Source organism: Miscanthus floridulus, unplaced genomic scaffold (genome assembly GCF_019320115.1).
Source record: "Miscanthus floridulus cultivar M001 unplaced genomic scaffold, ASM1932011v1 fs_661_2_3, whole genome shotgun sequence".
NCBI lineage: Eukaryota > Viridiplantae > Streptophyta > Magnoliopsida > Poales > Poaceae > Miscanthus > Miscanthus floridulus.
Genome location: NW_027097076.1, coordinates 32,675 through 47,323, shown reverse-complemented (window position 1 = coordinate 47,323; position 14,649 = coordinate 32,675). Strand labels below are relative to the sequence as shown.

General features: G+C 45.9%; 1 protein-coding gene across 1 annotated transcript; it reads left to right on the top strand.

Annotated features, from left to right (window-relative positions):
• Positions 1 to 2,600: 2,600 nt before the first annotated feature.
• Positions 2,601 to 12,975, top strand: LOC136532581 (ubiquitin C-terminal hydrolase 13-like). Its single transcript, XM_066525173.1, has 8 exons — positions 2,601 to 2,730; positions 2,902 to 3,024; positions 6,077 to 6,199; positions 11,437 to 11,493; positions 11,818 to 11,909; positions 12,006 to 12,114; positions 12,218 to 12,286; positions 12,410 to 12,975. Exons 1-8 carry the CDS (start codon positions 2,707 to 2,709, stop codon positions 12,530 to 12,532), a joined length of 720 nt encoding a protein of 239 aa, XP_066381270.1. The 5' UTR covers positions 2,601 to 2,706; the 3' UTR covers positions 12,533 to 12,975.
• The last annotated feature ends 1,674 nt before the right edge of the window (positions 12,976 to 14,649 follow it).

Sequence of the window (14,649 nt, the reverse complement as noted above, 5' to 3'; positions counted from 1 at the left end):
AATAAGCTCCTTCATCATCACATGTGTGAGCTTTGCAACATCTCCAAGCCATTTTCACCTTCATGGCATATGTTGCTCACACACATGTACCTGTGGACTAATCACCTGTGTATCTCACATAAACATAATTAGTCCACCTAAGTTGTCATTCAATTACCAAAACCAAACAAGGACCTTTCAGACAACTTTAATTATCCTCCACTTGTCATCACTCTGCCTCTTTCGTACATTTAACCTCCACATACAACCATTTTTGCATATCACGTGGTACCTCAACTCCTAGTCCGAATGAGTGACGGTGTACGACCTATGGTGGTACATAGCATAGTTCTGAAGGAAGAGTTTTATCTCTGACATTGTATTGAATATCATTCTCTTCCTAAGGGTTTCTTTCTCATGGTTATACAATGAATTCCTACACATCTGAAGACCGTTGTCACAAACTGTCATATCCGTCATGCTGATATCCCTATAGTTCGGAACGCCCATAAAAGGTACGTTCTTGGACCTTAGTTGCTCAAGCTCAGTCGCTGTGTAAGGTGGTGGTAGAACATACTGCTGCGCTTCGCTAATTCTGACCCATGAATCATAGGGGGTATCATCTGCAGCCAAATCTGTGACTAGTCTACCCTGAGCCTGGACACCATGCAAAACCTTAGTTGGTACTGATAATAGCATAATATGAACCGGTACTAGCATGGCATCAGCCGGTGTTGGTATAGCATCTGTACCTCCTTGGTCATCATTAGAATCATCTGAATCACTGCTAACTACATCACCGATCCTGTCCTCCTGCTCCTGCTCCTCCTCTTCCCATTTGAAATCATTCACATCGAAGTTATTGCTTATACAACCTACTGCAGTTGAATGAAACTGCTCCTGTGTCAACTAACCATCTAAATCCATGTTCCCCTGAATTGCTTCTCCTTCGACCCCTAATTCTTGCTCATTGCCTCCAACACCGTCAATGGACGGGCCGTCCTGAACACCCTGCATCATGTACCCATTCTCCACCACCACCTCAGTCATGGACACATTGGAACCTTAGAGAACCCTAGTGTAGTGGGACCAGTGAGTAGGGTCGTGCAAGAGCATGAGGACATAGTGTGCCCTAGTCTTTTCAGTATCAAACCTCCCCTTCAGTGTGAAATCATCGTCAAACTTTGCATTCAAACGGACACAAAGGTCGTTGAAGCTAGGAGGTTCATAAAACCATTCCAATTCTTCTTCCATATCCTCAAACATACCATCTTCTCTTATAACACTTCCTCCATACAAAACTCTAACACAACAATCCATCTGCAAAAGCATTTCAAGAAACTTTAAGTCGTCGAAATCGTTGTACGTAATGTCCATAGTAATATTAATACATATTCTAACTATAACTATACTAACTAATCTAATATTAACATCTATACAAGGCTAACTACAACAACTAATTAGACTAAATCTAATGTATAACTAGACTCAATAACTGTACTAACTAAACTACCTGACTTTACTACCTATACTAACTTACTATATTACATATACTAACTAAACTAACTAACTATACTAACTATACTTTAATAATTTTACTAATTTTATTAGGGGAGTACCTTGCTGCAGCGCGCTAGACCGGGCCGGAAGGCGCAGGCGCAGTCCTCGGCGGCCTTATTGTCTGAAGCAGCTTGTGCTGATGAAGGCTAAAGATTTGTTTGGAACATGACAAAAAAATCATGTTCATATATTTTTAGTGTGAAATTAAATCAATATGAAATTTCTGCGTTTCAAACCAGCCTTAAAGACACAACTATACACGGTTAAGACTCTGCCCCACACAGCTTCCAGGCCCTCTAGTTCCTTATGCTTGGTTACTCCGCACTATTCTGCCACATAGCTCACTGTTTATGAGCCAAAACACCGAAGAAAATGAAGAAACTGGTTGGAGCTCTGGCGGCTCTACAGTTGCGAAGCCGAAGCGACACGGAGCACCTCCAAATAGACCCTTAATGGAACCTTACATTAAGGCCTAGAGGATTTCATTCTTATTCGATTATGTCCAATTCCATGTATTCTTGTGAAATAATATAAAACTAGAAGTATAACCTACATGTTGCTGTTAAAATTGAATGATATGAAATAAAATTATGCTATATATAATTCCTTATATGAACAGATAAACTATTATAAATTAATGTTAAGGGATGTCATGACAAGCTAAGGTGGACACCTAAATATATATTGGATAGTGTCTCACTCGTAGTTGCAGATGCTAGTGGATAATAACTGCATTTGATAGTGAACTGTTGAGGTGGGCAACTTGTGTATCAAGATAGAACTCTAGCGAAGTTTAGAATCATAAAGATTATATAGAACTCTAGTGGGGTTTAGGATTATAAAGATATATGGATATAGATAACATATATATATTGTAACTTGTAAGGTTCTATTCATCAACTTAAACCTTTTTGTTGACGTGGCAATCTTGAAAAGAAGCAAACAGAACTTTCTGTTAAGATTGGCTTAATACTAAGTCCTAGGATTTTTTTTCTAAAAAAAAAGTCCTAGGATTTTGAAACCCCAAACCCCATTTGGCCATTTCCTAATGCCAAAAGGTCCTTGTCCTATGTTGCAGTTACGCACGACTTCCGCGGGTGGTAGACGCGAATTCCACACCGAGCAGGCGTCGGCGGCCATCGTCGTCGTCCCCTCCTCGCCGCCACCATGCCGCGCCTTTGCACAGTCAAGGTTTGCCGATCCCCGCCTCTTTCTTATCTCCCATGGACTTACTGTTTTCTTCGCTCCTGCCTTGGTTCGGCACAAGAACTGAGGCAAATCGATTGGGATGTCGGGTTATTTGAGACATAAAAAGCATCGCGTAACGCGGGTTTCGCTCAATTCAACTTTTGGCTTGCTCAGGTGGTGAGAGAAGAAGATTTGCGCTCGCAGACTGGGCATGATGGCCACTACTTTGATCTCGTCGATTTCAGCAGGGTCCCGGCTTTCCTGGTCGGGGTAGACACGCCCCTCTGCCGTTTCAAGGTATCGTCCTGTATACTTGTACAGTTGTGCTGGTGACGGAGACTGAGAACTTAGCCTCCAATTTTGGTTGCTACTAGCTAGGCTTTTAGATTTTCTATTTTAGGAGTTTCTTCTTCAGGAAGCCCTCTGCTTGCTTACCTACGTTTTATTAAGTTTTTTTTTTAGGGAAAACAGGAGGGGTAAAGCCCCCTACTGTGCTTTTATTGATTAAACTAAGTGTTACAGGTATCAAATACAGGGATCAGGAAACAAAGAAAGTTACAAAGAAAATTAATAAGATTACACTACGTTTTATTACGTTTTATTAAGTTGGAAAAACATGCACTGCTCTGCGCAGATTCTGGATTGTAGGAACGAATCCCCAGTTATAAGCAGTATAAAACATTGAGGCAGGTAATTGCTGATTAAGATGCAAAAGAAGTGCTGTCACAGCGGTTAGGTCTTAGCTTAAAACATATTTTGGTTTAGGAGATGAAATTTAAGCTGAACTAGGCATGCTGCGAATCTTTGGTTGTTTGTACTTTATATTCATCATGCAATGCTACTCGTTTGTCAGACCAATATCATCATTAATATAGTGCCAAGGAAAAAACCATAGTATGTAGAAAATAGTGATCCTAAGTCCTAACAACAACAACTCAAAAGTTTCATGATCAGTAACCATAGAAGGCACAGTCTGCCATATCGACACCGGTCAATTCCTAGATTAGTCCTCTATTAGGTAACTTTGCATAAGTAGTTTGACTGCTAAATTAGTAACCAAGAATAGGCCATCAATTCTGTAGAAGGGCATCACACTCCTCTCTGGAGAAAATGGAATTTACAGCATGGGACCATATGCCAATCTGGCTATGCAACCTGAAAAACCAAAATAGTGATGTAGTAGTTGCTAATTTACTCATAAGTGCTGCTCTTCTTAGTGCCTTAATCTTGTGACTTGGGAGGACATTATTTCTGCTGTTCTGCAACAGCTGTAAGTTGACAAGTTATACTATTCCTTTTTTTGTCTAAATGAACTATAAGGTCAGCGCGTGTTTTCAGTGAAGCCTAAATTTTGGTTTGCTCATCTAGTTTTGTCAACTGAGTCTGTAAGATTTCATTCTGTATTCAATATGGATCCATATCTTGCTGCAGATTTGTTAAAAATTTGAGATGCTAAAACATTACGGATATGGCAGGCTGTGCCCAGACTCCTCAGGGGCCAACATAGGCATGATACATCACATGCCAATATGCCATGTGTTGTGCTAGTGCTAGATGATGTGGTGTGCCAGGCTGCCGGCATCCAATGTAGTATTGTTTTACTGTTGTGACATGCCATGAGTGATCTCATTGTTTTAATAATGTGATTCAACAAACCAAGCTTTACTAAGCATGGTCTAAATGTACATAAACCCACTTCCAAAATAAAAAGAGTGGCCTGCAACAAGATTTACCTAAAGGCACACATCCAATCATCTCTCAATGCTGCTGATATTTTTTTCAACCTATTATTCATGTTTGTTTGGCCCTTTACATGGTTTGGGTTCTGCGGCTTTATGCAAATTGTGATATTATAGTCCAAAGAAGTTCCTCATATTTCAAAGTTGCTGTTGTTGCCTGTAGATGTGGACGAATTAAAATACCAACTGGTTGTTTTATATCTGACAATTGTATTAACTCGTATTTACTATTTTCTATTTGCATGCTAAACTAGTGAATTGATTCATATGCTTATCACCTTGTGTGGTTGGAGCTACATGCTTGCAAATATGGGTAGTCCTTCTATAATGCTAGCTGCTATTGGTCAAATTATTTATTTTTTTCCTCAAGGAGAATCTTGTGGCATACTTGATTTATAGTTCACATCGAAGTGTTTCTTTAGTTCTAATTTTAATGTTCATTTTTTCTCTAGTTAACAAGTTAAGCTGATGTTTGCGGTAGTTAAACCTATATCAGACCAACATAGCTTTTCTGATATCACTGTCAATAGTGATCATCTGATTGTACATAATTCGCCTAGATAAGTACTTGAAGTGTTGACCTATCTGCCTACCTATGGTCCTTGTTTGTTGCAAGCACAGCAGAAAAAAATAAATTCTGCAAGCCGAAAATAATTTAATGTTAATGCATAGCTTCATTTCATTAGACTGCCTGGACTACAGGATGGGATTCTGTAATTGAAATTTAGTTAGGTTTTTCACCTAAAATGTTGTACTGGTATATGGACAACATATTTAACCATGTTGGTTCGAAGCAGCCTCTCCGCAGATTTTGCGGGGGGAGGCTTGCCTCGGTTTTTCCCTTCCCCAGACCCCACTCATGTGGGAGCCTCCGGCACTGGGTCTGCCCTTTTAAATACTCTAATGAGAAAAGAAACTGTATGCTAAAATGTATGTTTCAAGTTCGAGAAAAGAAACTGTATGCTTAAAAAAAGCTGTATGTTTTAAGCCTATGCTTGTGCCACAAAACATCTCTTGCAATTTAATTCAATTCATTATCTTATATTTCTTATGTGGAAATTTATACAATTCTTTCCAGATTGCAATGGGCTTGTTACACCTTTCTGTTGTCATCTACATCTTTACTAACTTATCCTACCGCGCACAACATTACATCATGGAAATTTTAAAATCTTTTCATATTGCTCATGGTTCCATTTTTTACTTCTTGTGCTGTTGTGCACAAAAGGAGATTGATGCTCATGAGCTTGCTGGGTATACTTTAGTGGAATTCTTTGTTACGCTTTATAATGCTCCTTATTGTGGATCTATTATGTGATCTCTATATGTCACCTTAGGTCCATATTTTGGTCTGCAGAAGTTATATTTTTTTTTAACTAAAATTTGTGAAAATTATTGTTTGTTTTCCATCATATGAATACTTGACCCAAGCAAAGATTAAAAAATGCACTCCTAATTTTGTGTTCCAGTTTATCTTGTATATGCTGTAAAATGATAAATCTGTCTGATTATGTTTATGATTCTTAGATTCTGTCATTATTTGTGGCTCATAGATAGAGTATTTCCTTTCAAAAAAAACCACAGTACTGAGTGCTTGATTTGCTCCTCAGGAACAACTAGCTGAAGCATTTGGCATCCCAGTTCAATCTCAACGCCTCTGGTTTTTTGTTCAACGACAAAATGGGACATTCCGCCCTTGCACGCCTTTAGCTCCCAATGAAGAGGAACTATCTGTATGTTGCTGGTTGAAGTCTGTTTTCTCTAGCATAAATTATGTCGTTCTTTTAATAAATATAATATAATAATATTTTTGAGTCAGAATAAGACTTCCTTCCATTGCTCCAGCACCTCATTCAAATGATTTGTTGAGCCTGCATTGTCACAAAGTAATAGACCCAAGGGAATTTCTACTTACAGTGTATTGGTTATTCTCGCCAGTAACCATACTTACTTGTGGGTCCTGGTATATTCTGCAACTGGTCAAAAGTTAGGTTTAAGGCTTTTGTAAAAGAAGTTTAAAAGCTTTGTCATAACTACTAGTACATGGTGCTCCTGCTCGCCTGGTTAAGGGACCCACATTTTGTTCATATCGTATTGATCAACCTGGTTAGAGTTTGTTACACGACGGATTCAAAATTTGGTATAGAAAAGATTGGCATGTTATAAAAAATTTCTGGTGAATGTCCATCTAGTTTTTGTTAATAGTTCCTGATTTTTACTGTAGACAAAGAGGCCTGCAACTATGTCCAAGACAATGAAGAGGTTCTTTCATAGTGGTAGAAAATATCATGGAGATCTGAACATGTGTTGGATTGGGTGCCCACATGTATGGAACTATATTTGGAAAAGATTGATGTGCTTGATAGTTCCTCTAGTAACCTGAACCATAAAACAAGATATGTGAGGCCCTACGCGTCACGTGTGCAAATTCTCCACTAAGTCAGTTTTATATGGTGGTTTTTCCACCATGGAGGTCCCATGGCAGCCTAATCTCCCATCATCATGTCCAGTTTCCTGTGTAGTGCGTCTAGCGGATGGTGATGTTGCTGGCATCTTGGCGCACTTCGACGATGAGGTAGAAGCAGAGGAGGCCCAGGTCACTCATGTCGAACACCTTCATTTGTACCTTGAAGGCCTCCACCTCCTCTTTAGCGACGGTGATGATCAGGTCATCGACGTAGACGCTGACGAGTTGGACAGAGCGCCCGCTGCCCGCCGGTACACCGCCGCCTCGTGCGCGCTCTGCCGGAAGCCCATGTCCTTGAGCGTGGCGTCCAGCTTCGTGTTCCAAGCGCGCGGCACCTGACGCAGGCCGTATAGTGCCTTGCGCAAGCGGTACACCTTGCCTTCTTCTCCGGCGACGGCGTAGCCTGGTGGTTGACGTACGTACACCTCCTCCTTGAGGTCGCCGTTGAGGAAGGCGGACTTGACGTCCATGTGGTGGATGCGCCATCCCTCCTGGCCACCAACATGAGGAGGACACGGACCGACTCCATGCGCGCCACCGGAGCAAACGCGTCGTCGTAGTCGATCCCCTCTTGCTGGATGAAGCCGTGCGCCACTAGTTGTGCCTTGTGTTTGATCACTGCCCCAGCCTCATCCTTCTTCAGCTTGAACACCCATTTCAGGGTGATGGGGCAGTGGCTGTCGGATAGATTGACTAGCTCCCAAGTGCGGCTTTGCTCGACGGACTTGAGCTCTTGCTCCATTGCAACGCGCACACCGGATCGCCTTCAGCTTCGGCGTAGGTAGCAGGCTCGATGGCAACATCAGGTGCAGCTGAACATCGAAGTCACGCTGCGCTGGAGCTGGTGGAGGCTGATCGTGTGGTAGCGGTAGAGGAGAGGTTCGTCGTTGTGGTAGGCGTCCGAACGGTCCTTGTCATCCTTTAGCGGCGTGGCGAACTCGATCGGAGGTTGCCGCCGTGTCCTGGTGTTGCAGCTAGCGTAGCAGGGAAAGCAGCAGCCGGGGACGCAGGTGGAGTGGCTGGCTATGGCGCTGGTGGAGTAGCTGCTAGTGCCGATGAACCTACGGGCTCCCCCGGATTTGGTGACGGCGAGCGCGGCAGAGCTGGTGATGAAGACGACGCCGAAGAGGACGATCCAGACTCCGTTGGGACGCGCACTCTGTGCTCCCCTTGCTCCTCCAGGCCACACATACTCGATGACGAAGTCAAACGCCGCCGATGCTGAGCCTCCGAGGTCCACCTTTGTCTAATCCCAGCCGCGCCCTTCGTCGAAGATGACGTCGCGCGCCACATGCATGCGCTAGGTCACCGGGTCGAGGATGCGGTACGCCTGCGCCCCCTCTACGTACCCGATGAAGACGCCGAGCTTGCTGCGGTCATCAAGCTTCCCTAGCTGGTTCAGCTCCTTGACGTAGGGCCTAATAGGGGGTCTTGCCTTGCAAGCTCTTGGTCGATGAGCGATTAAGTAGATGAACTTCCGTCATCACTGCCTCCCCCCAATACACGGCCGGCATGCCTCTATGCTTCAGCAGCGGCCGTGCCATTGCAACCACGGTCTAGTTCCGGCGCTCGACCACCACGTTCTGCTAAAGGCGAGCAGGGGGCGGAGAAGTGGCACTGAATGCCTTCATCGGCGTAGTAGGCGCCGAACTCTGCGGCGGTGAATTCCCCGCCGTTGTCGGTGCGCAGCACCCAGAGCTTACAACCGCTCTCCTTCTCCGTAGCTGCCTGTACTTGCTTGATGGCGTGCTCAGCAGCTCCCTTGGTCGGCAAAAGGACCGCCCACATGAAGCGGGACGCGTCGTCCACCAGTACAAGTAGCGTCGTCTGCCTGGAGTCACCGGCGTCACGGGCGCGTAGGTCGCCGTGAACAAGCTCGAGTTGCTCCTACGTGCGGTACAGGGCTTGACGTGGGAAGGGGCACCTCCTCTGCTTTGTGGCGATGCAGGTGTCGCAGAGCTACTCGACGTGGTTGATCACCGGCATCCCGCGTGCCATAGCCCCCTTGCCCAGCTTGTGCAGCACCTCGAAGTGGAGATGGCAGAACTGTTCGTGCCAGCGCCACGCTTCAGTCTCCGCGCGCGGCGAGGCAGAGTGGCCGAGCCACCTCAAGATGGAGGACATAGAGGCGGTTCGGACTGTGGCGGACCTTGACGAGAAGCCGACCACGCCGATCCCAAATCTAAAGGATGCCCTTGTCGATCTCCACCTCTGATCCGCCCTCGTCCAACTGCTCGAGACTCATGATCGAGTTGCGCAGCGCCGGGATGAAGTAGACACCATGCAGCAACCGGTGCTCGCAAGTCTTGCCTGCGAACACGATCGAGCTGACGCCTTGTATCTCCACCCTTGAGGAATCGCTGAACGTGACCGAGCCACGGACGCTGAAGTCGATGTCGAAGAAGAGCTCATGGCAGCCGGTCATGTGGTGGGTGGCGCTGCTATCAAGGTACCAGCCGTCGAGCTTCTCGCCGGTGCCGGTACCGAGGAAGGCTCGGGCTCGCGATTCGTCGATGTGGAGGTTGGCGGCTGCGGGCACGGTGCAGAAGGTTGAAGTTTGTGCCTTTCCTCTGCTCTCCCCTGTCTCTAGCTCTAGGAAGCTGTGAGGTAGGAACAACTCCTCTGCTTGCGCCATGTGCGTTGCACCACCGTGCTCGCGTCGAGGCTGGCGGCACTCCTTGGCCCAGTGGCCCGTTCCGCCGCAGTTGAGGCAGATGTCGTCGCGGGCTGCCTTGTGTTCGCCGCCGGCAACACCTGCCTTGACTCCTTAACCGCCACCGTCACGGTCACCAGCGCGATCGCCCTTGGGCTTGCCCTTCTTGCCGCCGTGCGGACGCCAGTGACGCTCCTTGGACGTGTTGGTGCCTTCCCCATTCTCCTTCTGCCGAGCGAGCCACTGCTCCTTGGTGTACAGCAGCTTGCCGCCGATGGTGACCGGCTCGGTAGGAGGTGCCTCCTCGCGATCATCCACCGCCTTCAGCCTCCCTGTCACCTCCTCGATGGTGAGATCCTCAAAGTCGAGGAGCGTCTCCATCGCCAGCGCGATCTGGGAGTACTTCTTCGGGACAACGCGCAGGAGCTTCTCCACCGCCCGCGCCTCCGTGAGGTCGTCATCGCTGCGGCGGGTCATCTGCTACATCCGAAAGACGAAGGGCAAAGTCATCGACTTCCTCACCAGGGTGGAAAGTCAGGTGATCCCAGTCTTGGCGGAGCCGCTACAACGTCGCCCGGCGGACACAATCAACGCCGATGCGTGCTGCAGCGATGGAGTCCCACGCATGCTTGGCGGAGGCCTTGTCGGCAAGGGTAGCTCCCAGCTCTGGAGGAATGGCGGTGAGGATAGCCTCGAGTGCCCGCCGGTTGTTGTGGAAATTGACGACGCCGTCCTCGACGGCATCCCAGAGCTACCGGGCCTGCATCTTGACCTTCATCAGCAGAGATCACTCGTGGTAGTTCGCCTTGGTGAGCATCGGTCACGGCGTCCCCGCTCCCGAATCCTTGTAGACAGTATGCACGACCGATGATCGGCCACGGCGCTCGCGACGTCGCTTAGGTGATGGCGACTCGCGACGCGGTGGCAGCTGCTCCATCTCCGCGCGAAGGGCCCCGGCAGCAGCCACTGCAACCTGGGCTGCGGCTGCCGCCTGCCTGGCCGTCTCAGCCACACGCGCTGCTGTGGCCTCCGCAGCGGCATCTGGCACAACCGTGCCGGTGGCTGCGGTGGCGCGGGCTCTGGCGCCGGCAGATCCTCCAGAGAAACTGGAGTGGTTAGATTTGGACATGGTGGCTCTCAACTCTCAAGATAACCTATGCTCTAGAGTCTAGATACCATTTGTTGGCCAGGTAACACAAAGTGGAACTCTGATTTAGAACTGCCAGAGGGCAGCTTGGCCATAGGCCGCTTATTCCATTAAATAGGGAAAAGCAAACTTGGTTTACAAGGAAAAAACACCTTACCTGCTACAACATATTCTAACCATTAAAGTGGATGCTGAGCATATTCTAAGTACTAGGCTTGCAGCAGCTGAAAACAGTTTGACAGAAAACAGTAAATAGCTAAGAGTTTAACTAGATACATAGAGCAGCACTCAAGCTTAACTCTCATCCTGTCTCCTCAGGCCTGTCTCTAATTCAACTGAGGTGGAATTCAAATTTACCTCTTACCACCAGGGAAGCTACAGCCTTGGGTTTATGTTCTGTTGCAAATTGCAATATCACAACAATAGATAATCTAACTAATTAGTCTTATTAATCCTTGTGGCCACCTGCTGCTGCATCCCATGTGCATCCACTCTTTCCCTGGCACTGGGTCATAGCAACTCTTGAATGGAAATTTCTGTTTTGTTAACTTGGTAGTCAGATGCCAGCTTTGTTTAATATGTTCCTTATATGGTTTATTTTGTTGGCAATGCATGCCCTTTTTGTTTGCTTCCTTTTGTTGTTACCTATTTATATAATCTGTTTCGTTCACGAAAGATTGATTATGAAAATTCACTTTTGTAGGTAGGAATGGAGTCATCGGAAGAATCTAATGCTTGTGAGCTGCATCTGTTTTTGGAGGTTAGACTTTAACTTCAAAAAATATTTTCTCATACATTATGTAACATCCCAGGATAAAAGTTTTGCTAAAGCCCAGCCCCGAAGCAAGATACCTACAGGTCACTGCTATACACATGGGCCAAGAAGTGTTCAGCACTAGCAGAAAAATGCTACAGGGTTCAAACATAGTAACTCTGGGTTAGCTCTTCTGTCCTGCAGGATGGCTGTATTTTGGTGAATTTTGGACCCCCGGGGTGTTACATCAAGATTCTTTAAAAGAATGCTTCCCACTCCATCCAATGAGTTACTGCTTACCGAATTTTCCTTAATATGCACTCACTTTAGGTGCTTCATCCTCTTCGTGTGCGCAATATGATTAGCAAAGATGACATATTGGTGTTCCTAAAGCTGTATGACCCAGGTCAAAGACAGCTACGGTCAGTGCGGTTTATTGACTGCCCCCTCTCTTTTTTCCTACTTTGGTAATCTTAAGAACTTTCATTCAATTTGATTGTTTTGAATGTGAAAAATAGATATGTCGGCACACTCTTTGTCAAAGCTTCGTCAAAGCCTTCATGTATTCTTCCAAAGCTAAGAACTCTAGCTGGTTTTCATGCATACGAAGAAATTGAATTGTATGAGGTTTGGTTTTATACCTTTGTAAAGTAGATAAACTTAATCCTAATTGACATGGTCTTGTTGTAATTCTCGATCATATTTAATGATTTCTCACTTTAACATGCAGGAAATAAAATTCGAACCGACGTTGATATGTGAGAGGATTGACATTAATGGTACCTTTACATATAATCAGGTTTGTTTATAGTACTTGTCATCTCATTTCTATTTGCTCCTGAAAACTTAGTTTCTGTCCTTATAGCCCCCCCCCCCCCCCCCCCCCCCCCCCCCCCCCCCCCCCCCCCCCCCTCCTTTTCAGATTGAAAATGGGGACATTATTTGCTACCAGAAAACGGCCAACTCAGAGGACAAATATCCTAATGTTGAATTGTTCTTCAAGCATGTTCTTGGTCAGAAGGTGCCTGTTCTATCAAAAACTTGATCTTCAGTTTGTTGCCTAGTGTGGCAAGATCTTGTTCTCCCTTATATGCTTCCTTTACCATTAGATCTTTCCTTCTTTGGTTGTACAGACTACAGAGGGAGCCCAGATGGTTGTGTTTTTCTTTGACATTGTCTGCTGTAATAACTCCGCCTATGGTGGGACGCCTTTGGTGTCCCAGCATAGCAAGTCCTAAGCCCTGGTAAAAGAGGAGGGTTGTGTTAGGCGTGACGAGCCAATGTAAAAATGTAGCCACTTTAATGGAGATGAAATCCGAAAGAAAATCGTTGGGGCGTAACCCTCTTAGCGACGCGCCATATCGGAACCCGGGTATGGTGTTAAATGGGCAAGGGCTGGGTCGTCACCCCCGTGACGCGCCGTGTCGTGATATGGGCCTGGTGTCAAGTGAGCAAGGATCGGATCGTCGCTTCCTTAGTGGCGCGCTACATCGGCGCCCGGGTGTAGTGAAAAATGAGCAAGGGTCTTCGCATCTGAGTCTACGGGTGCGGAGGGTAAGGAAGCTAGTCGAACCAACTAGGATCCGTTTAGGTAGTTGGAATATAGGGTCACTTACAAGTAAGTTAAGATAATTAGTTGATACCGCGACTAGGAGGCGTGTAAATATATTATGCGTTCAAGAGACTAAATGGAAGGGTCAGAAGGCGAAGGAGGTGGACAATACAGGTTTCAAGCTTTGATACACAGGGACAGTCGCGAATAGAAATGGAGTAGGAGTTTTGATTGATAAGAGCCTTAAGAATGGTGTGGTGGGAGTGAGAAGGCAAGGAGATAGGATTATCTTAGTCAAGCTTGTTGGTGATATGGTCTTGAACATAATTAGTGCGTATGCCCCCCAAGTAGGCCTCGACGAGAGTGCTAAGAGACAGTTCTGGGAAGACTTAGATGGCCTGGTTAGAGCCATACCTAGTAGTGAGAAGTTTTTTATAGGAGGAGATCTTAATGGGCATGTAGGTACTACAAGTGCAGGTTTCGAGGCAGTTCATGGAGGTTTTGGGTATGGTAGTAGGAATCAGGAGAGGGAGGAAGTTCTTGACTTCGCGGTAGCTTTTGACTTGATGATAGCCAACACTTTCTTTAGAAAGAGAGAATCTCATCTAGTGACCTTCAGTAGCGGACAACACTGTAGCCAGATTGACTTTGTCCTCGCAAGAAGAAAGGACAAACGAGCATGCTTGGATTGCAAGGTGATACCAGGGGAGTGTGTTGTTTCTCAACATAAGCTTTTGGTGGCAGATTTTCGTTTTCAGGTGCGTGCCCGTAGGGATAAACAAGCTAAGATTGAAAGAACAAAGTGGTGGAAACTGAAAGGGGAGACGTCAGAGGTATTCAGGGAAAGGGTTATCAAAGAGGGCTCTTGGAAGAAAGAAGATGACATAAATAACATGTGGGAGAAGATGGCAACCAACATTCGGAAGGTGGCCTCAGAGGTGTGTGGAGTAACTAAAGGAAGTAGAGGCGAGGCTAAAGATACTTGGTGGTGCAACGAGGAAGTCCAAAGGGCTATTAAAGAGAAGAAAATATGCTATAGACGCTTGTACCATGACAGGAGTGTGGACAACATAGAGAAGTACAAGGTGACAAAGAAGACTGCAAAGCGAGCTGTAAGTGTGGCAAAGGGTAGAGTGTACGAGGATCTTTACCAACATTTGAGTACGAAGGAAGGAGAGAATGACATTTATAGGATGGCTAGGGTTCGTGAGAGAAAGACAAGGGACTTCAACCAAGTTAAGTGCATTAAGGATGAAAGGGAGCATCTCTTGGCGAAGAAGGATGAGATCCGACATCGATGGCAAGAGTATTTTAACAAATTGTTCAATGGTGAGAATATGGACACAACCTTTCAGTTGGATGACTCTTTTGATAACACCAATAGGCGCTTTGTGCGGAGAATCCAAGAATCTGAGGTCAGAGAGGTGTTGAAAAGGATGAAAGGAGGTAAGGCGATGGGACCGGATGGTATCCCAATCGAGGTGTGGAGATGCCTCGGGGACATAGCTATAGTATGGCTAACCAAGCTGTTCAACCATATTTTTCGATCGAACAAGATGCCTGATGAGTGGAGAAGTATATTGGTACCGATCTACAAGAATAAAGGCTAT

Coding starts and splice junctions, on each gene's coding strand:
- LOC136532581 (XM_066525173.1), top strand. CDS start 2,707: ATGCCGCGCCTTTGCACAGTCAAG. Junction 2,731..2,901: donor CGCGCCTTTGCACAGTCAAG/GTTTGCCGATCC, acceptor TGGCTTGCTCAG/GTGGTGAGAGAAGAAGATTT. Junction 12,115..12,217: donor AAGAAATTGAATTGTATGAG/GTTTGGTTTTAT, acceptor TTTAACATGCAG/GAAATAAAATTCGAACCGAC.